Source organism: Cannabis sativa, chromosome 6, assembly GCF_029168945.1.
Source record: "Cannabis sativa cultivar Pink pepper isolate KNU-18-1 chromosome 6, ASM2916894v1, whole genome shotgun sequence".
Classification (NCBI taxonomy): Eukaryota; Viridiplantae; Streptophyta; class Magnoliopsida; order Rosales; family Cannabaceae; genus Cannabis; species Cannabis sativa.
Window position 1 is genome coordinate 69782691 of NC_083606.1, and position 23931 is coordinate 69806621.

The window sequence follows — 23931 nt, forward strand, 5'->3', positions numbered from 1 at the left end:
GTTCAATATGTGAAGGCCCAACCTAAGCCCACTAATTATTGTATTATGTAAACTTGAAACTTTTTTTTTATATTTATTTTCAAGCCTTATGGTATTTTTTTGAAAAACCAAAGCAATATATATAGGGAAAATTAGACCTCATGGTCATTACAAAGAATAGAAACAGGTATAGAGGAAGGTTCCACAAAACCTGTAATGTTCCGAGCGAAAGCCCATCTTGCCACATTATGGCCAGCAAAATTACAACACCGCGAAATAAAAGAAAAATTACATGATAAAAAGTTTTTAGAGAGTTGATTACATAAAGAGACATAATTATCAATATTCCATAACGAATGTATACCCTTCAGCGCTTTGATAACCATTTCCAAATCACTCTCCACCAAGACAAAGTTGTGACCCCTGATTCTAGTCGAATCAAGGGCAAGGCAACAAGCAGCCGCTTCTCCTATCAACGGGTCCCTGAAGCCGAGCATGGAGACAACAACCCACAGAACATTCCCTGAATGATCTCTAGCCAGGGCTGCAATGCACATAGAATCTCCACCAACCCTAGCATCACAGTTGATTTTGATCCAGTCCTCAGGCGGCGATGTCCAAGCAGAAGGAGCCACCGGTAACATCGGAGGAAATAATCAAGCCACATAATTTGTATAACAATGAGAGATGGAGTCAATTGTCGTTAAAATGTTATGCGATTTTGAGTTGTGTACCTTGTCATTTCGGGCTCTCTAAATAGTGTCCACAACGACTGACGCATATAGGAATAACTTTTCAAAGTCCACACCCTTAGCTTTTATGTTCCAAAGAAATTTAACCCAGTCCCAAGCCCGACCACCAGAGTCAATGGTGTTCCCCAGGGAGAAGACTTCCAGAGATGGTAAGCAAAGTTACAGTAGAGGAACAGGTGTTCCATTGATTCCTCGGCCTCCCCACACAAGGGGCAGGTCACATCTTCAATTTGGATTCTCTTGACCAAGATCTCACGTATCGGCAAAGCATTCGAAAGGATACCCCACCATAAGATTTTATGTCTTTCCAGAATTTTGGAATTCCAAAGTCTATTCCAAAGTGCTGGAGCCACCACACAGGATGGGGCTCTTTCCAAAGCTGGAATCAAATAAGCTGACTTCGTGGTGAATTTCCTGTTTCCTTCTTTGGTCCAAATCCACCTGTCTCTCCCTTGACTCGAAGGTCTGCCCCCTTTCAGGATATCACTGATGGTTTCAGTGTTAAACAGGGACTCGAGCTTAGGGATATCCCACTCCCCATCACTCGTTAGAAGATCCGCCACCTTAGTCACCCTCTCAAGACAAGAAGTAATGGGTTTCGGGTAGAGCTCTTTCCCGTGAACAACCCACGGGTCCTTCCAAACGTATGTTTCTTCCCCATTTGATATAACCTTACAAGCCCCTTTTCTGAGAATATCTATCGATTTAACCACATTTTTCCAGAACCAAGAGTCTGAATCCTTATAGGTTGCTTCAAACAGAGGTTTGTTTTTCAGATACTTGGCTCTCAACACCCTGCAGCACAAGGATTGATCCTCAGTAAGGAGGGCCCAACCCCACTTAGCCAGAAGAGCTTGGTTGAATTCCATAGATTTCCGAAACCCCGAGCCCTCTCTAGATTTGGGCAAGCAAAGGTGGTCCCAGGCCTTCAGGTATAACCCTCTGTTTCCTTGTTCACAACCCCACCAAAAGTCCCTAACCATACCGTCAATTTTCGAAGCAAGCTTCTTAGAGAGCTTGGTAGTTTGCATAGTATACACCAGCAGGGCCAGCCCCACAGATTTAATAAGCGTGGCCAGACCTGCTTTTGACAACATCTTCATCTTCCAACCATGTAACTTCGAAACAAGGTTATCAAGGATGAAATTAAAATTCACATCCTTATTCTTCGATCTAAAGAGCGGGAGGCCCAAGTAATTAATGTTCGTATCCGCCAAGTTCAGCCCCAGTTCCTGTAGGATTCCCCTTTTCATCCCTTCACTGGTGTTATTATTGAAAAAATAGACGTTTTGAGCTTGTTCACACTTTGGCCAGACCAACGACAAAATTTCTCGAGGCAGTTCCAAGAACCTCTTGCCTCCTCAAGATTTGCTCTACCCACAAGGATAAGGTCATCAACAAAGAAGAGATGGGATAAACCAGGGTCGTCTCTACTCAACCTGATCCCTTTGATATCGCCATCAGAAATAGCCTTCTCTAAAATTCGCGAGAGAATGTCAGCAACCCAAATGAAGAGATACGGAGATAAGGGGTCACCCTGCCTCAAGCCACACTCCGGGACCAGACTGCTAATCTTACCCCCATTAAGGTGAATGTTGAATGACGTAGTCGTAATACATTGGCTAACCCATTTCCGAAAGGGGTCGGGGGCCTTATGGTATTTTTGACAAGCATTGCTCAAGTTTTATTGTATTTGTGATAGTTTAATTATTTAGTGATAGTCCAAACTGCAAAAATCGCACCGAACCGCACCATTTTTTGCGGTGCGGTTTTTTAGTTTCACGATACGGGTGCGGTTTGGAAAATTAAAAAAACTGCATGTGCGGGTTGGTTTGAAAAAATATTCAAAAACCGCACTACCTGCACCGCAAACACTCCTAATAAGAATAGTGTTTAATGTCGTAATGTGGTCTCATATTGGCATTTTTTTTCTTACTTAATTTAGTGCCATATTATTATTAATATAATTTAATAAGAATCTTATAATTAATTTAATAATTATTATAAAAAATTATTATTTATTATTTTTAAGATGAAATAGCAATTTTATTGAAATATTAGCATTTTGAATATAAGAGGGAAATTAACTCATCCCTAGCATCATACTCAAAAATGCTACGATCAGGTAGAAAACGAGAGTGTCTTGCAACAACATGAGCAACTCGATTTACTGATCGTCTAATAAAATAAAGCTTAACATTATTTAGATAAGAGAGTAAAATTTGACAATAATGAATAATCAAGCTTAAAATAGAGTTCATTGCTTGATTACTTTGAATGTCTTGCACAGTGAGCATGTTATCCGTCCCAATCTCTATAAAATTGATTTGGGTCTTTAGAAAAATATTTTTTAGTCCGTAATTGTGTAAATTGATTTGGGTCTTCACAAACATATTTTTTAAGGCTTTTATTATATTAATGAATAATATTTTTAAAATTTATTGAAAAAATATGTATGTTTATTAATTTTTTTTTATTTATTTGGCTCCTAAGATGAGTGAATCTTAGATGCAGATTTAATTCACTTAAATTTTGAATCGACCCTGTATTTAAAGAAATGATTATATGATAAAGGTTATCGATAGTAGTTAGCATTATAATAAAATATTATATCGCTATTTATATAATTTAATATTATATACTACATATTTTTATTTAATAAAGTTAATATGAAAAATTATTAATTAATTAAAAGGTTTTAGTTATGTATTTTTGTAATTTTTTTTAATATAAACATATTTTTTTTTCATGTTTGATATCAATCCTTCCTTTATTCCCAATAAATAAACAAATAAATAAAATAAGTCCTTCCTTTTAAATTTTAAAATTAAAGTGCAACCACTTTGAAAGAAATCACTTATTGAATCCTCATTATAATTGAGCAGCTTTACACCAATATTGATACTATCATTTTACTTGAGCATTTATGAACTTTTATTTGTTTATTTATTTATATATAATGTGGGACTATACATTATATTATTAACTTTAATTAGAAGTTCTATAATTTATTACATTGAAGATATATATCATTTTAAGACTCTAGTAGAAACTATTGATCTACCATATATATATACTAGTAGTGGGGTCAATTAAATTAAATTCATGCATATGATTTATCTTTTTACATAGGAAACCCTAGGTTTGGATTGGACATTTATTATTCATAGACCAACTTCGTTTGTGTAGTTGAGTTTTGTTTTGTAGTTCAATGGAATATGTTAGCATTTCTTTTATAGGAGAAGTTATTTGCTATTTATTTTGTTTTATCAATTTCATTGTTAGAAGTCAACACTCATTGTTAGATTAATGAGATGAAATATGAGTTGAGTAATAACAGTTAAGTACTCCTTGTGTTGCGAGTGATAATGAGGCTACATCTATTTTGAGTTTTAATTTTTCATGAAAATTATAAGAAATTGACTAAGGCAAGAACTCAAATTTGTAGAGAGAGACTATTACAAAATTGACTTTTTCCATCAATTTATAATTGTCATTTATATTGTTTTCTAACGGTTCATAAAACTATTGGTTATGTGAGAGTCATAAAAATGCAGAGCTTTATGAATGTGTAAAATAACTTAGTGGAACACTCCTTTTATAGGGAATGATGCCTATTAAAATATTAATAAAATGATACAAAGGGGTCTCGGGAGGTCACCCCGAGATGAAAATTGACACCCCTTAGGTTGGGTCTCGGGGGTGTCACCCTCAAGTGTTAGCTTATATTCCCGAAGGTGGTCAACAACCGTGTTGTGACAGTCAGTAGTCCCGTGATTCGTAAGGGGAAATATCGGGTAAGTTGTGCAATCCCACATCGCCTGGGGAAGGTCAAGTGAGATGATTCTGAGACTGTGTAGGTGTGGGACTACACAGTTGAAGAAAGCTTAAATGGATTGATTGGTACTACCTATATCAACAAGGTGCATCTTGTTTTTCGGTAGCCCATCACGAAAGAACTCCACAGTTAAGCGTGCTTGACCTGGAGCAATTTTAGGATGGGTGACCTCCTGGGAAGTTTTCCCAGGAAGCGTGCAAGTGAGGACAAAACATGTTGGAAACACTCGTGTTGCTCTGTAGGGCCAGTCATCAGTCCATGAAGCAGCCAAAGTGGCGTACTCGTTTATAAGAGCCATCATTCCGTGGGTGTAAGGGCCCAATGGAAGCTTGAAGCGGGGACGTTACACGTGTCACACCCTTGGGAGACCCTCATCATCAATGACTAGTTCAAATATTCAAATCTCACAAGAAATTAATTTCGAGCTCTAAAATATGGCCCACATGTGTTAAATTTGACACATGCTAAAAGTTGTACTAATTTTGGCACAAAATATAAGACCATCTCCAGTGTAAGATGTAAATATTGTGCTGAATTTAGCACAAAAAATAAACAAACTTTATATTTAGCACAATATTTGCCATTGTGCTCCAATACACAATAATATTTTAAGGGGTAAATTGGTCTAAAAAGTAAAATATCATTAATGACAAATAATAAATTAAATATTTAAAAAATTACTAATGGCAATATTGTAAATAAAATATATTTGTTATTAAAGTATTTCATTAACGATTAATAGCATAAGTGTAATTTAAAATTTAGCATTTATTGTGTGCAAAATTTGACACAATGCTATATATTGTGCCAAATTTGACCCAATTTTTAGCATGTGCCAAATTTGGCACAACTTATAACACACTATTAGAGAAGCTTTTTATTAAAAAGTGCTAAAAAATTGGAGATGCTCTAACATTGTGTCAAATTTAGCTTATAATAAATTTTATTTTTTTTATTTACTATAATGTCACTAATTATTATGATTCATTAACTTTTACTAAATTTCACATTCTTTATTTGCTATATTATGATTTAAATAATAAAAGAATAAAAAATAATACTTTTTTTTGTATATTTTTAATAAAATATTAAATATAGCACAAAGTCATTTTTTGTGACAAATGTATCATATTTAGATTATCTTTTAGCACACTATTAGAGCACATTTCATAAGTGAACTATATTTTAACTTTATATCATTTATTTACGAATCCATTAGAGATGCTCTTATGTTCCATTTTGAGTTCGGAGTACTATTATGTTCTATTTTAAAAAATACAAAGTCTAAATTTTTATTTAGCAAAACAAAAAATTTAATCGATAAATTTTATTAAACACATCATTTAAAATAGTATTTATTATTCTAACTTTACTCTTAATATCAAACATAACCTTAACTTGACCACACATGAATTGATGGATTTTTATGTTAACTTAATTACACTTCATGGGTTGATGAATTTTTTTATTAACTTATAAAAGAATGAGAAAAAAAAAAAAACATAAAAGAAAAGAGTACTCCAATAAAAGGTGATTAAAAAAAAGAAGTTAACCTTTTTATGGTTTCTTTTGCTGGTTACTTCTTTGATGGGAAATTCATATTTGGGGACAAGAAGGTAGGTTTGAGAATGTAATTTTAGTACTTTTCCTACAAACTCTTGTAATTATTTTTAAGTGATTTTTTTTCTATTAATTTGTATGCCTTTTATTTATGTACTTAATATATACTACATTTTTAGATAATTTTTATTATAAATACAAATATTTTATATTATTATATAATTTTCAATTCTAAATAAAATTAACTTTTTCTTTATTATAAATATATTTATATATATATATATATTTGTATATTTTTTTTTTTGTGAGAAATAGTATTTGTGTTTTATCATTTATTTTTTATTTTTCTTGGATAAAAGCACCTAGTGAAAAATTGTCCCACACCCACTTTCCAAAAGTTTGTACCTTTCATTAGAATCACAAAAATGCCTAACCCCACTTTACCACTCCTCTTCAAAGAGATGGAGGCCTTTTTCATAGTTATAATCTAAATCATCAAATACCAAAAGAAAAAAAATTATATGGACAAAGTGAGCATAAATAAGTAGTGACATATTAGTGGGTTAGGCAAGTACCATCCACATTTACAATGTGGAATATACCATTCACTATAAAGCATTTATTTTTTCTTTTTTAATTTTTTAAAATATAGTATTATTTTTTTTTATCACTATGTACAAGTAATTTTTAATTTTTTCCATGCATAAATTAGTTAGTAATTATTTTATATGATAATATATAATATAAATATAAGGAACATCCCGCAAATTTTATAAAATTTCGAATGATTTTTAAAATATGAAAATGATGATTTTATAGCCTATTGTGCTTGCATGTAATTTTTAAAACTAACATGTATGTAATAAACTGTTTGAATCTTAAATTATTAAAATTTTCAAAAAAAATCAGCGAAATCGCCTTTTATATTATACATTGGGTTAAAAAATTACAACCTATTCATATTTTATAAACACTTTAATATATAGTTTCTTCGAACTTATTACTTGTTTATTATAAAGTTTTTTTTTTTTTTTTTAAAAAAAAAAGAACTATAGTGGATAATAAAGTGCCCATAAAAAGTTTAAAGTCTAAACCTTTCTTTTATTCACAAAAAGAAGTCCATTAATTAAACTTTGGTTAAATTAATGAAATTTATTATTATTTTTACCACCATGATATGCATGCATAATCTATATTAGCTAATAGATAGATATGAACACTATTTAATAAGATATTTATTTAATTATTTTAAGAGTATTATTATTAAATATTAGTAGTGTCTAATTATATGGGAACATAGAATTTTAAAAATGGTTAATAATTTTTTATAATAATTATTAAGTTAAAATATATAAAATCTAATAATTAGTTATAGAAATAGCGATATAACACTTTATAATGATGTTGGATACTATTGGTACCCTTTAATTAGCATTTTATTTGTTTATTTACTTTTTATTGAAATATTTTATTTATTTTAAATATATAGAAACATAATAATAATTAGAATAATTTGCGGTCAGATTATCTTATATTTTAATTTTTATACACTTAATTTCATGATTTTTTTTTCTGTGACAACTCTTTTAACTTCACTCATGTTTGCAAATTTGAGACGATAATTAAATTTGATCGTTAAATGCCAATTGAGACCGTCACTATGTAAATATGCACATGATATATTTTTTTGTAATGTCCTCACTTCATGTCTCTATTGGATCTTTACACCCACAAAATTAATACTCTTATACACGGGTACATCAATTTAATTGCTTCTTGGAATGACAACTGACCATACAAACCAACACGAGTATTTCCAGCGTGCGCGTCACTCGCACGCTCACTGGAAAGACTTTCCAAGAAGTTTTCCATCCCAAGATTACTCCAAGTCAAGCATACTTAATTTTAGAGTTCTTAAGTGACCGGGTACCAAAAAAAAAGTACATTATTGATGTAGGTAGTACATATCAATCCATTTAAGTCGTATTCAACTGTGTAATTCCATACTTACACAGTCTTAGAATTATCACACTTGACCTTTCCGAAACGATGTGAGATTGCACATCTCCTAGTCTTACGTCACATTTTTATTAGTCCAATTAATCTTAATTATTTTTTATGAATTAATATCAATTATTTAAATATCATAAAAATCATTATAAAAATAGTTTTCTTTAGATGAAGTTTTAATTTATTAATTAAATTTAATTGATATCTCAAATTTGTAAACAAAAGTGAAATTAAAAAAGTATTGTCACAAGAAAATAAAAGAATTAAGTGTATAAAAATTAGGGAATATACTCATTTAACACCTTGTGTTTTCTCAAAAAATATATATGATACTTTGTGTTTTCAATTATACTTATTTGGTACATTGTATTTTGAAATTGTACATACAGTAGAACCACTATCTAAGAATATTCTATTAAATAATAACCTCTAATTTGTTATAAGAAAACAAGTCCTAACTTGGGTCAATTATAAATAAGAATAACATCTAAATTGTAATTAGTTATACATTTGTTAAGTCTCGTATTAACAAAGTATACCTCTATATAAGAATAATTATATTTTAATAAAATATATACATATATTTTGTAAATTTATTTACGTAGAATTAATAATTTTATTCCAAATTGTAAATTTGTAATACATGTATAAACATTATATTTACTCAAAAATAATTCTATTATGATATAGTATTAATAATAGTTTATTGTTATTATTGTTACATTAATATTTTTTGGTATTTTGATTTTTTTTTCTAGTGTAACTCTATTTAGTTATAATCTTTCAATTAGAATATAATTTGCTTGGTCCCAAGTATATTCTTGGATAGGGGTTCTACTGTATTTAATAGCTTGAAGTAAAATTTAATCAATACAGTTTGACCAAACGATTTTTTGTTATATGTAATCAAATAATTAATTTTGAATTCAGAATTCATAAAATTGAAGATAATTTGATTGTATTGATAAAATTTTATCAAACAAAGTTAAATTTAGGCTGCCAAATATGTATGATTTTAAAATATACGGTACCAAATAAGCTTTATTAAAAACAAATACTACCGAATTTTTATTTAGATAAAGAGTTTTTAACGGTTAAACTCTTCCAATTATCGTTTCACTTGCACTTAATTCTCTAAGCTCAAATTTTTACGGTAAAACTTTCCGAACTACTGAACTGTTAGCAAATTTAAGGTGTTGTTTGATGAACTGCCACCATAGACTGCTTATGTGTATTCTCTTGTACACGTGACACATTTATATTAGTACACTTAATATTATTATTTCAAAATAAAGTAAAATTATAAAAATAAATATTTCAAGAATAAAAAAATTATAAATTTTGAAATATTTTTTTTTATAATTTTTAAAGAATAATAATTAATATTAAGTGTATCAATATAAACGTATCACGTGTACAAGAGTATACACATAAGTAGTCTATATTAGTAGTTAAATGTGAAATAAATAATATCTTAAATTCACTAACATTTTAATAATTTAAAGAGTTTTACTATCAAAATTCGAACTCTAAAAATTAAATGTAAGTAAAATTTAAAGAGTTTTACTATCAAATAAGTAGACACCCTAAAAACTAAAAACATAAAAAAGTTTGTGTTGCAGAAAAAAAAGATTTGGTTGAAAATTACTCTAATTGCAAATACATAAAAGAGTAAGACTATAATTGCAAATACAAAAAATCATTTAGGACAAAAAGACAAATATGTGCTATGGGTACCTAATAGGTGCACTTGTTAGATTTAAGATAAAGTTTATGCAAATATAATAATCTAAAAACACACAAACAAAATATATAATTTTTTTTTTGTCAAAATAAAAATAAAAATTTATATTTTTGTTGGTACTAAAAAATAAAAATTAGAGTAGAATATAAGGCTTAGGACAACAAACAAAAAATAAATAAATAAGTAAATAAAATATGTTTTTATTTTGGTTAATATTACAGCAAACCCAAACCAGACCTTCCAATATTGCTCAAATGGATGAGAGAGACAGTTAGAGAGAGAAATAGTAGTGAAGAGAAGAAAGAAAGAAGAAGAAGAAGAAGAAATTTAGGGTTTAAGAGAAAAGGGTTTTAGTTTAGGTCTACCAACTGGTGGTTAGAGATTGAGCTTCTTAACCAAACACTTTCATTACCAGCAAATTACAGAACCCAACCAAATCCCAAAACAAGAAGAAGAAGAAGAAGAAGAAGACCAAGGTCAAAACCAAACCCACCATTTTTTTATAAACAGAGACTCATAAAGTTATCATCTTTTTCATTTTTACTTGTGTAGAAAGAGAAAGAGAAAGAGAAAGTGATGATGATGGTGATTGTGTTGTGATGATGGGATTGTAATATTGTATGCGTGTGAATCTCACGTGGGGATTGATGCAATAATAGATGGAGAATATATATGATTACCATAAAAGAGCAAAAGTGAAAAGGAAATACATATTCATAATAGCTCTTTGAATTATTATTATTATTATTATTATTTCATTTCTTTCTTTTTTGGGTGTTTTTCTTTTCTTCTTCTTCTTCCTTTAATTCATTAAAAAAAACAAATTTTTATAATTTTTTTTTGTTGTTACCTGGAGTGAGAGAAGAGGGTTCTGTTCTTGGGATCGGAAAGTGTTTGGTTGTTGTTCTAGGAGAACTAAGTAAGAAAGAAAATACAAGAAAAAAAGAAAAGAATTGAGATACTTAGGATTGTGTTTTCAGCAGATTATTGGTTGTTGTCTCCAAGCTTTTCTGTTCCCCATATCACCCACAACTGTTACGGGTCTCCAGGTATATATTATTTTAAATTTTCTGACTTTAACATTCACTATCTTTCTTAGCTACAAACAATCTTATTATATATATATAATGTTAAATTTTTTATGTGGTTCTCTTTTCTCTCTTTATCTCTTTCTCTCTCTTTCCACTCTCTCTTTTTTTATCTCTTAATCTTTTTAAGATGAAGATGGTGATCAGAAGAATCTGATTTTTATTTCAATTTTTGTTTGAAACATTATTCTCAGTTCACAGGTTTATATATTATATGCTGTCTTCATAAGCTGCTGTTGTTTTTGTTTTCTTTTTTTTGGTTTTTTAAATTTTCATTGATGGGTGTTTTGGAAATCTGATTTTTGTTGTTGTTGGTGAACATGGGGTTTCTTTTTAAGTTACTTGAAATAATTTCTGGGTGTTTTTTATATGCATGGGATTTTGATTCAATATTGCCCTTTTGCTTATAGTCTTTTCAATCACTTGGGCTTTGGTCAATTTGTTTGACTGATATGATAGAGTGATGTATTTGCTAAGATTGGATTTTTCTATCTGGTTTTGTTATTAGGTATAATTTTTTGTTTATATGATCAAGGATCAATTTTGGTATTTTGGTATTGTCACTATACTTTTTGTCAAATCAGATTTCTTGTTGTTGTGTTAAATGTATTTTAAAACTCAGAAAGGTAACAAAACAAAATTGATATATGGATATTGATGGTTCATGGCATATAATTACAAACCATGCATAATAAGATTGATCTCTGAAGTATCTTGCTTTGGTTGATACAAAATAATAATAATTATAATAAATGAGTTACAAAATGGTATATGTTATGCTTTATGCTTGGTGAAACTCTTAAGCTTTAATTCCCTAATTAGTCTTAAGTCATTGATGTTGAAAAGTGTTGCTAATTGGGTCATTTCTTTCTATTTTCAGATTCTAGTTAGATTATGAGACTTAATTCTAATAAGTGGGAGAAAAAGTTTGAAGCTTGATAAGAAGAAATATGGCAACTTATTACTCAAGCTCAAACAATCAAAGAGATAATGCTCAAATGATGTATTCAAGGGAACACTTGCCCACTTCATATCCTGAAGCTTCAGTTATCCCAAGCAATATGATGATGTATATGAACACTGGATCATACTCAGATGCCTTGGCTGGGAATTCACAGCAGCAAAGTAATTGTATGGAGATGCCACCAATGGGGGGGCCTTCTGATTCCGCCACACAGCAGCAGGACATCTTATCGAATCTCGGTGGAACAAGAATGGGAGAACATGATTTCAATGAGTGGAGATCATCAGATGGGAAAAATGATATGTTGGTGAATGCTCACTCAATGGCTGGTGGTGCTCCAAGTATTTTTCATGGTGGACAGAATTTGCAGGGTCAAGGATTATCTCTTAGTCTTGGTACACAAATCTCATCAGGAATTCAAATGCCTTCTATCTCATTTAGGAATCCCAACATGGGGTTTTCGTCTTTCTTGAGCCCAAATCCATCAGATTCGGGTGAGGGTGGTGGTGGTGGGTGCAGAAATGGCTCTTCAAGAGATGAACAACAACAACAGCCAAGGAATACTAATAATAATGTTGAATATTTGGGACCTGGGTTTGTTGGAGGAGTTAATCAAGATTCAAATAAAGGAGAATTGTCTCCATATGGGATGTCAAGTATTGCAAGAGCTGTTCCTAGCTCTAAATATCTCAAGGCAACACAACAACTGCTTGATGAAGTTGTCAATGTTCGAAAAGCATTGAAACAGCATGACGGCGAAAAGGCTCAAGGTACACAAGAGCAAGGATTGAAAAGCCCCAGGGAAGGTGATGATGGATCAAAGAATGAATCTACACCTGGTGGTGGGGAGTCAGCTAGTAACTCCCAACCTGAGCTTTCACATTCTGAAAAACAAGATCTACAGAACAAATTGACTAAACTTCTTTCCATGTTAGATGAGGTATGCACAATGTTTTCTAGTTTATGAGTCTCATTATGAGGTTATAGCTTGTGTTTTTTTCTTAACTCATTTTTTCATGTCTAACCATCAATTGGATATGATAATTAAGAGGATGAAAGATTAAGTCTTTGCCCCCCTTAACCCATTTTTTATCATCATTGATCGTTGTATGTCAAATATGTTTGCTACCCTCTAGAATTGACCAATAGAAAATTATTGATAAAACTAAAATTTTAGATGATTAACTTGTTGAAAATGACTATTTTGAACATTATTTGACTATTATACTAATACTAGTTTTAACCGATATTTGTTGCATAACTACCTAATTTTTTGAGTTTGTAACCGACGGGGACCCATTGACTTGTTTTAGCAGCAAATTCTTAAGAGTGTAATTTTGTTCAGCTTTGTCCCAACATGTTCCGTTTGTGAGTTTGTGTGCACACATATAAGGACACGATTAGTACTTGTTTAATCATGTTTTTAATAAATATGTATTAATCACGTCGTTACACATGTCCAGACAAACTCACAAATTTGTTGGGACAAAATTAGACAAAATTACACTTTTAATAAGATTGGGTAGTTTTGCCGCTAAAAAAAAATCAATGGGGTCTGTGATATTTGTGGCATAACTATGACATAACTACTCAATGTTTTGAGTTTGTAACTGACGGGGACCCATTGACTTTTGTAGCAGCAAAACTACCAAATGTTCCTGAAAATGTAATTTTGTTCAATTCCGTCCCAACATGTTTCGTATATGAGTTTTGCATGGACACAATTAATACCCGTTTAATTATTTAGTAATAAATTTGTATTAATCATGTCCTTACACGAGTCTAGACAAACTCACAAACATAATTTGTTGGGACGGAATAACGCTTTTAGTAATATTAGGTAGTTTTACCGCTAAAAAAAATAATGTCTCTTCCAATTACAAACCTCAAACATTAGGTAGTTATGTCGCAAATCTTCTTAGTTTTACTAGAGAAAAAGTTCAATCATGCTTACATGAAGAAAAATCCTGGCTCCGCCCCTGACCATACTCATCAATCTAATTCTTTGATGGAAAATATTTATCTAATGAACTCATACAACAACAAAGTTATTGATCACATCATTAGCAATCTCACCTTCCTATAAGAGTGATTAGGTGTAGTATAGTCACTTCCAGTTTTGGAAGCTTTAGTATGTGTGCAATCACATATTGGAGTTTCTTTCTTTGTTTCTTTTCCATTTTCATATCCTTTCAAAATGGCATTGTGATGATTATTTACTCACAGGTTGATAGAAGGTACAAGCAATATTATCATCAGATGCAGATTGTTGTATCATCATTTGATGCAATTGCAGGATGTGGATCAGCTAAACCATACACTGCACTTGCCCTTCAGACAATTTCACGCCACTTTCGGTGTCTACATGATGCGATTGTTGGCCAAATAAAGGTGACTCGCAAAAGCCTTGGCGAGCAAGATGCTTCAGGAAATATTAAAGGAGTTGGAATATCTCGTCTTCGGTATGTAGACCAGCAGCTAAGGCAACAGAGAGCTCTTCAGCAGCTTGGTATGATGCAACAACATGCATGGAGACCTCAAAGGGGATTGCCAGAGAGTTCTGTTTCGATTCTTCGTGCTTGGCTGTTCGAGCATTTTCTTCACCCGTAAATCATCTAGCTTTTTAACCCCATTTTTATTTTCAATTATTCACTCTTTTGGTGCCCAACTAGATTAATCTTATATTGAATATATTCCAGGTATCCAAAGGATTCTGATAAGATCATGCTAGCAAGGCAGACAGGCCTCACTAGAAGTCAGGTAATGATAATTGTGAGCTTAGCCTTTTCTAGAGATTAACTCTTACAAGCATGATGTTTAGAAAGCTTTGGGTAATCTTTGAAAGGCTAAAGAACCCAATTATACATTTATTATTAACATGGGATAAATATGATTAGAATAAGAAATGCTAGGTGGATTAAAAGTTGGATTAAGTTTTTAATATACTCTCCATTTTCATAACAAAGCCAATCATGTGATAAAAATGATCCCATTTTGAATTTAAGATTAATAGAATACAAAATCGTGAACTTTGACATATACCAAATCGTGTTCCTCAAATTTTTTCAGACTGTTAGAAGTTCTTTCTGAACTATTGAGATTGTTGGTACATATCAAAGTTCAGAGGAAAAAATCCTAATCGTATATGCTTCTTCTTATATTTGTCAAAATTTCTCTGCACAGGTCTCAAACTGGTTTATAAATGCAAGAGTGCGTCTCTGGAAGCCAATGGTTGAGGAAATGTACAAAGAAGAGATTGGTGATGCTGAGATGGACTCAAATTCATCATCCGAAAACGCTGCAACCAAAGCAACAACAAAAGGCGACATTATGACCTCTGATGACAACAACAGAGGTGGTGAAGACTTGCAGCAAAGCGCAAGCTCAACAGGAACCGCCGAGAGATGTAGCACTGGCCATTTCATGGATTCCTCGAAAACAGACCATATCACTGATGTTGAAATGGGGGCAGGATCAGTTGGTTCTGCTGCTGCCACTTTCCACCAAAGCCTAACTAGACGCGAAGTTGAGGTTGCAGAAGCTGTCTTTCCTGATCATGGCATTGTTCAATCAGATGGAAGCAATGAAAGGTTTATGGCTGCAGCCGCTGCAGCATACCATATGTCGGAGTTGGGGAGGTTCGGGAGTGGAACAGGGGTATCACTTACACTAGGATTGCAGCATTGTGATGGCGGTGGTGGTAACATGTCGTCAATGAATGGAGCCTCTCACCACCATGGCTTTGTGGCTATGAGAGGAGATCATGACTTGTATAATCCCGCAACCTCTTCGGTTGGAGCTGAGGCTGCGGATTTTGAATGCTTAAATTCAGGGAATCCGCAGCCTCGGTATGCTTCTTCCCATTTGTTACATGATTTTGTAGTGTGAATGTTTGGTTTTGGGATTAGAGATAATCAACTTTCCATTTCTCAAGAAGAAAAAGAAGAAGAATGAAGAAGAAGAAAGAAGACTAGACAATGAAAATGTCTGGTTTTTTTTTGCCATGGTAGAAAATTTGTAGTCTTTCCAAATATGGAAAACATATATATATATATATATATATATAAAAGCACAGTTGTATTATAATCAAGAATGGTGGGAAGGTTAGAATATTTGTAAAGATAATAGTGACAACTTGGTATTGAAGAAGAAAAAGAAAGAAAAAAAAAATTATATTGTTGTTTTTTTTTTTTTGGGAATAAATAAATGATTTTAGCATGTTGTTGAGCTTTTGCTATTTTTGACCAACAAATAAATTTGAAAAAAAGAAAAAAGAAATTAAAAGATATTATTCTCTTTTCTATCATTGAAACTCAAATATATATTTTATATGGTACCTAACCTTATTTGATTGTGTTGTCTAATTTGGGACTAAAGCTTTTTTTTTTTTTTTAATTAATATTTATATATATTTTTAGCAAATAATATTTTACATATATATAAAAATATTTTTAACTAAATTTTTTAATATTTAACTTAGTCCCTTAGACAAAACATATGTAAATTTTGTCTGTTAGATTTAATTAAAATTAAGTTTCTAGAACATCTGCAATGAATGGTATAGATTTTGGATCAAAAAATAGTCCATGTTATATTTGACCCAAATTTTACAATTGTACTTTAATACACTAATGGTAAAATAAACTTTATTTTAATAGAAAAATGTTAAAAGGTTAGCAAAAATATTGAATTTTATTGAAAATATATAAAAATCATATTAAATATATAAATAAAAATATAAAAGGTTATTAATTGTATTAATGAGTGACAAAAAAATAAATAAAAATGTGATATTTATTGTGGTTTAATATTTGACTCATGCAAGTTCAATTTTATAATCATTGGCTAAAAAATGCATATGCACTATATTTATAGCATTTCATAGAGATAGTAAACAATTAATGAAGTTATTTGGATGGAAGAAATCCCTCCTCATAGTAATATAAAAAAAAAATAATACTTGACAAAGCGTGTTCATTGGATAACATCCGATGGATTTTGATTTAACCGATCCAATCCAATTATTTATTGGATGTTGAATTTTGTCATCCGATCCAATCCAATCGAATTAAGTCATCCGATCCGATCCAATTGGTTTTTTTATTGGATTGGATTGGATCCATCCAATCTATTTTAGTTACCATTTAAGTTGATTTAATTAAAAAGAAAAATATATATAAAAAAGAACATAATTTAAAACCTAATAATCTAACATACATAGTAAACATTAGTTTAGTCAAACTTAATTCTCATGATCTCATAATAAAACAGCTAAAAATTAATACTTATTCAATACACATTGATAATTTTATTAGCGTTTAGGAAGATCATCTTCCATCCAAATACAACTTTATCTCAATTGACCAACTGAAGTAATTTAAAAATCAAATAATATTTTACATGAGTAGTATTTAATTAGAAAATTTAGCTAACTTTGATAAAATATTAAAAAAGCTTTAGTCCCAACCTGATAAAATACAATCAAATTAAAATTTTCAAGTATTATATAAATAACTTAACATAGTTAACTTAGGAATATAAATCTTATAATAATATAACTAGGGACAAAATGACAATTGAAATTATTGCTAATAATCATGTTCATTGGATAATGTTATATTATGATGATCAAGATCATCTTTTTTTTGTCATTAGTATTAGTAGAGCTCTTGCATTTTTGGTATGGATTAGACAAAAGCATTGTTAACTTTTATTTATTTTTAGTATCGATTAATCAGTGGCAAAGTCAGAATTAGATAGTGGGGAAGGCCAATATCGACCAACACATATGACAATTGTAAATTTAGGTATTTTTTTAGTTGTGCGTATCAATTGAAAACAATATTATAATGTTTTTTCTGTTGTAAATATTTTATAGATTACTCACAAAATATAAACTAAGAACAACTCCCATAATATAACGGGCGGTGTGTACCAAGCTCCGGATTGAATTCAAATTACACTCAAAAATTGATAATAAAAAAAAAGAAATTACACTCAACAAAAATTTGAGTGGTGCTTTAAGCTCAATTTAATACTATTAATATTTACTTGTAATTTTTTTTTAATAAAATTGTGTCCACTAATATTAATCTAAAAATATTTTAATTTTTTTAATTTTATGTACATTTAAATTTAAATTAATATTTTAGATCTATTATTTTTTTAAAAATTATGAAGGGATATGATAAGTGAACTTAATAGGAAAAAAATATAGTATTTAAAATTAAAAACTTAATATGTCATTTATATTAGGCTAATTAGGATTTTTACCCCTGAGTGTTGGAATCGAGGGATTCAAATTTAGATTTGTAATCGTCTGAGGAGAGGCAAAGTGGTCCTTAGTTTGAGGGGAGGATTGTTGGGTGTACATCCAAAGTCCCACATTGGCTAAAAACAAGAAGGATCTTGGGTATATAAGGATGAACACTAACTCTATTGGAATGAGGCCTTTTGGAAAGGTGCCCAAAAACAAATCCGTGAAAACTTAGCCCAAAGCGGACAATATAAACTAATACAATTGTTAATGCTCTCTAATACAATTGTGGATTTTGATTAGATGAACATAATTAATCTTCCTTAAATCTCATATACTAATATAAACTTTTGAAATTTACAAATAAAATTTAGAGCATCATTCCCAACATAATTTTTCTAGTGTACTCACCCATTCATTCATTTAAGCAAAAACCACTATATTGGTATGTTAAGTGAAGTATGTTATAACTGTACAAAACATTGTATCATTTTCAGGCATTTTCAAGATTAAAAATACATGGATTAACTATGTAAGATTATCTTTTAACTCTAACCTGTTATATAGTGATATTTACCTGAAATTGTTAAAAAAAACATTGTTATGGAAAGTAAAAAAAATGAAGAAAAGATCATTATGTGTATGGAGGACTAACCTTTTGTACAAAACCTTTATATCTTCTGCTAGTTTTTGACTGCATTCCAAGAACTCATCACCACAGTTGTTAACATCAACAGTCTCAACTTCGAAATCTTTGTATCCGCAGTACTCTTTCCACTCGAACCACATCTTCGATACCAATTCCTTCCTGGAACAAACTTGATAATCTTCCTCTTCAGGTGAATCAGCAGCCACCAATCTATACGAAACTACTCTCTTCTTCTGTCCAGGACGGAATGCACGGCCAATGGCTTGACGAGTCACTGATGGATTTAGATGAACATCTAGGATTATGATTCTTGATGCTCCAACTAATGAAATTCCTTCTCCACAAGCCTTGATTGAGCCAAAGAAAACTTTGGCATTAGGGGATTTGTTGAAGTGCACCATGGACCTGTCTCTAGAGTTTTGAGTAGATTTACCTGAAATAAAGACAATTTCCTTATCTAATTGCCAACCTTTCTCTTTCATAGCTAATTTTTGCAAGAAATCCAATGGATCAAGGTACTGACTAAAAACCAGAAGCTTCTCCTTCTTTGCTTCACATAAGTTTAGTATGTTCAAAAAGAACTTTGTCTTCACTCCATCATTCACGTCCAAATGTCTTACTACCTCATCCAACATATTACCATCTGTTTGCTTATCAGAAAATGGCACCAATGCCGGATGCAGATAAGCTAAACCCCCAACTGAACTTGCTTTGAATCTCCCTAGCTTCTTTATTTTTTCAAGTTCATGTTTTTGTTTGGAACTGAGATTGAGCAATACTGTGAAATCAAGCAGACCAGGAAGCTCGTCTAAGAAATCGCCTTTGTAGTAATGAAGGACCTTGTTGGTCATCTCGCGCAAGTCTTGTATAACAGACACTTTTCTTCTAAAGTCTTGATCTTTCTGAATGGTATGCTCCACTGCCTCAAAAAAAGCTGCATCACCCCAAGCTCTTGGTTGCCTTTTACCACTTGACAAATCTGCCTTACTCATGATCCGTTTCACAATGGGACGAGATGTTTTTAAGCTCAAAAACCTTGGTCGAACTAGATTTAAGACATTAAACACCTCGTTCACATGATTTTGATAAAGGGTTCCTGAAAGCACAACCTTCCTTGGTGTCCTTACTCGGGCAAGGGTTTGGAAGACGTCTGTGTTATCATTTCTTGGGGTGTGCCCTTCATCAAGAATGAGAATTGATGGAACCTTAACTAGCATATCACAACATTTAGCTGATGCTTCGTTAGAACCCTTGGTAGAAACAATGTAAGAGAATTGTTGGTAGCCTAAGAAAAGGACACTAGTCTTTTCTTCCCACTGTTTAAAAACCTCCAATTGTTGGGCTCTGCTGCCTTTGACTTTGTAGATGTCATACAATGGAATATCCTCTATTTGCCGGTTCCTGAACTCAGTCTTCCATGTCTCCATAATTCCTTTCGGAAGAACAACTAGTGGTCTAGCCTCCGGATACTGTTTCAGGAAACTTTGCAGAAAACTGATTATCATGAATGTTTTTCCTGATCCAGGAGCATGGGCAAGGATACAACCCCCGGGTTCATCTCCCATCAAGTTGCTAACAAGAAAACCAAAGCCCTCCTTTTGGTGAGCTTTCATTATCTTCAAATGGCTTGGGTGTGCAAATAGAGTGGTTAACATCTCTCTCTCCCGAGACATAGCCGGTTTAATTATGTCATCTACCTTGTCTTTGATTTCTTCGTGACGGTCATGCACGTATGTTCTAGTGCTCTTTCTTACCTGAAAGTTGAAACAAACATAAGAGAAATGTGAAAGAATGTACTTTTAGCTAAGAAACACAAATAACTATATTACTATTAGCTCACTACTGTGTCAATGAGCTCTTTACACAGATGAGTCAAAGAGCTCAACAGCTCTAACTGACTTCTAACAAGGCCCTTAGCTGGTTTAACAACTATACAGTTCACACAACAGACCCTTGTTAACAATCCTAACCACCTGCTTCAGTGGTTGATTTACTAGACTAATAAACTCACATTCAGTGCATTACAATAATTCAACTGTGCATGCTGGTCCTGAATAACAGGTTCAATAATCGGTGCAACTCGAACTCTGACTTTCATGGTTTACCTTGTCTGAAACTATACTTACCACTAGTGTATGTGCTTTCTGTTATGCAATGATTTTATGAACATATTTTATATTCTAGAAGGTTGTTATCATTTGTTGTGTTGTACTAGTACCAATGATTGTGGAGGACTAGTCCATATATATACTGCTTTTCTCAGCTTTATTAAAATCAGTACAACATATATAGAGACTAATTCTTTTGCAACAAGATGTCACCCTGAATTTACAAATGTAGGATTATATGTTAGTTGGTTTTTCTCCAACTCATGAACTCTTTGTATAAAGTTATAAATGCAGAAGATGAAACCATACCTTATACCGAAACTCAAATATCATCTCGATTTCTTTGTCAATGATCCCACAAATGCGGCAAACATAACCAAGGTCATCCTTTAATATGAAAGAGTGCTCACATTTTTCCTCATTTTCTGTCTTTTCTTCCTCTGATGAATGGTCCACAACTGGATCCTAGAAGAAGTAACACACGGGAAAATAAGCTCACTATTTATGCTTCATGGAAAACTTTGGAAATTGAATAATAATTAGAATGTAAGAACAAATCCAAACTATAATATATACGTGTGTGTGTGTGTGTGTGTGTGTGTGTGTGTGTGTGTGTGTGTGTGTGTGTGTGTGTGTGATGTGCCCAAGCTAGATGGCAATAGACATAACTAGGCATATTGGATGAGACATTTATACAATTAAATTCTAGCAAACTGACTGTTTAAAGCTAAGGTTCTGTGACACAAACTGTTCAGCAGTAGTTGAAAGTCCAAGAGCTTCAATGCCCTTTTCTTTCAATTCCTTTATTAATAAACCTCTATATGAGTTCAGTTTTTATCAGTTAAGAAATGCCCCCAAAACTCAATTAAATAGCACTAACTGAGGCTTGTCTTTGCATACCTATTGCTAATAGTTCTTCACCAACTTCAAATAAATCAAATATTAATGACCCAAATAAATGAACAGATAAATATAGCAAGGAATCTTATTGCAATATCTGCCAAGGAAAAACTAGAAAAAAGTATCATCATTTCAAAAGAACAATATACAGAGTGATAGAGAAGAGGGTCATTCTCTTGTTGCATAGTTGGATTGTAAAGATACCTTTGTAAGCTCTAATGCCATTGACATTTCATTCCAAGCATCTTCAAGACCATCATCCTCCGTACCATTTTCATCTACATCGTTTACGCCAAGATAAATACCATAATCTTTCTTGATTTCAGATTCAATTTCCTCATCAGGACTTGAATCTTCCTCAGCGCTTTTGCTATCTGCATGGTCTCCGACCTGCATTAGTATAATTCCAACCATAAGATAATGCTGAGGAAGAAAATAACATACTATTTTCTTAGTGTAAATAATAGTCTCAAAATTCTGATCTTTTAACGTTCACACTGGATGGAAATTACATGTTAAAACACAAGGTATAATGTTACAAGATTGTGAAATATGCAAAGGAAACATAGTAGCCTCCAAATGTAAACTAACCTCAATATCTTTTGCAAAAGTTTCTCCAGGGAGTTGAGTGAGAACAGCATTCTGAAGAGGAGGAGATGGTTTCTTATCTCCTTCTCCATGTAGACTTGCATCGTCCACCCGGGTTTTGCTATCTGTACAGGGGGCCTCATCGAGATCATTACTATCCTTTACACTTGTTTGATGGCTGCTTTCATTTTCAAGATCATCATCATCCTTAACACTAGATTGATCGTCGCCTTCAATTTCAAGATCACCATTATCCTTAAAACCAGTTTGACGGCTGCCCTCATCTTCAAGATCATCAGTCTCCTTAACACCAGTTTGGTGATTGTCTTCATTTTCAATATCATCCTTATCCTTAACACTACTTCGGCTGCCTTCATCTTCAACTTCTATGTCAGCACAAACACCCCTCTCTAGCTTGGTCTCAGGATGATGACAGCTTGAATCTTCTACGTTATGATTTCCAATCTGAATAAAAGTAAACTTTGCTTTAAGTATGATGAAAGATGAATGCCATAAAACGACATCAAAACATCGAATTGAGCAAAAAAAAAAAAAAAAAAGAGTAAAATCACAAACAAACATACTGGTATAGAATCAAAAAGCATGTATGCCAAGCCATATTAGTAAATTTCCATAACAATGCAACCCAACTATAAAAAAGTACTAACTTAACTTACCCCAATATCCTCAACAACAGTAACTCCACAAGGCTGTTTTATGGACTCAGCTTCCCAAGGATGATAAGATGGTTTCTGAGCTTCCATGGCTTCCTCATCCGAATCAATACATATGATATCAACAGGTGTTTTCTTAACCTCATTTGCCTCATTACTCTCATCCTCCAAATCAAAAAAATCAATTCTCCTTGCCAAGTTTGAATCCATTCCAATTCTGAACTTTGAGACTTCCTTAACATTGGACTTGTTTTTAAAATTAAAGAGTGGAATCAATTGCCTTGACCTAGCGAGGAGACCTTCAATTTCCTCAGTTACACTCCCATATTTGCCAGATCTGTTATGCATTTTGAGCTTCCCTGAATCCAAGTCTAATCACCAATCGAAAAGAAAGAATTCACAACTTCAGTAAAACCAAAAGTTACTTAAAACAATCACATGTATATAATATATGTCTATATATATATAATATATATATATATACATTCACAACAACAATATTACAAACTCAGCTGGAGCTAGAGATAAATCCTAACGAAGTACATTACCTGGCGAAAACTCAGCTCTTCTCTTCATTTCTTTACCCAAAATTTCATTAAACTCTGATCAAGTAGAAGAAAAACAAGCATATTACTTGAACCCTTTTGCATTTTCAGTAAATACATATATACATATATAATATATATGATCAAGAAAGAAGTGAAAATGAGTAAGAGAACTTACATTTTTCTCTGAGTTTTAGAGAGTGATTATGGCTTCGTTTCTTTGGAGATGAAGAAGGAATGTTAGAGAGAGAGAGAGAGAGAGAGAGTGGTGAGTGG

At 32.0% G+C, this 23931-nt stretch overlaps 3 protein-coding genes across 4 annotated transcripts; 1 reads left to right on the forward strand and 2 right to left on the reverse strand.

Annotated features, from left to right (window-relative positions):
- Nucleotides 1-796: 796 nt before the first annotated feature.
- LOC133039384 (uncharacterized) lies at nucleotides 797-1984 on the reverse strand. Its single transcript, XM_061118270.1, has one exon. It carries the CDS (start codon nucleotides 1982-1984, stop codon nucleotides 797-799), a length of 1188 nt encoding a protein of 395 aa, XP_060974253.1.
- A 7906-nt stretch (nucleotides 1985-9890) lies between these two features.
- On the forward strand, nucleotides 9891-16151 carry LOC115724909 (BEL1-like homeodomain protein 7). Of its 2 annotated transcripts, none has more exons than XM_030654281.2 (5): nucleotides 9891-10932; nucleotides 11852-12875; nucleotides 14162-14541; nucleotides 14635-14695; nucleotides 15119-16151. In XM_030654281.2, the coding sequence occupies exons 2-5, from the start codon at nucleotides 11922-11924 to the stop codon at nucleotides 15821-15823; spliced, it is 2100 nt and encodes a 699-aa protein (XP_030510141.2). In that variant the 5' UTR covers nucleotides 9891-10932; nucleotides 11852-11921; the 3' UTR covers nucleotides 15824-16151. The 2 variants fall into 2 exon arrangements, with proteins under 2 accessions (XP_030510141.2, XP_030510142.2); XM_030654282.2 differs by lacking the exon at nucleotides 9891-10932 and adding an exon at nucleotides 11021-11172.
- Nucleotides 16152-18459: 2308 nt separating this feature from the next.
- On the reverse strand, nucleotides 18460-23730 carry LOC115724790 (protein CHROMATIN REMODELING 35). Its single transcript, XM_061117537.1, has 7 exons — nucleotides 23659-23730; nucleotides 23114-23481; nucleotides 22440-22901; nucleotides 22053-22238; nucleotides 21258-21413; nucleotides 18847-20594; nucleotides 18460-18768 (listed from the first exon to the last, which is right to left on the reverse strand). Exons 1-7 carry the CDS (start codon nucleotides 23684-23686, stop codon nucleotides 18765-18767), a joined length of 2952 nt encoding a protein of 983 aa, XP_060973520.1. The 5' UTR covers nucleotides 23687-23730; the 3' UTR covers nucleotides 18460-18764.
- Nucleotides 23731-23931: the final 201 nt, after the last annotated feature.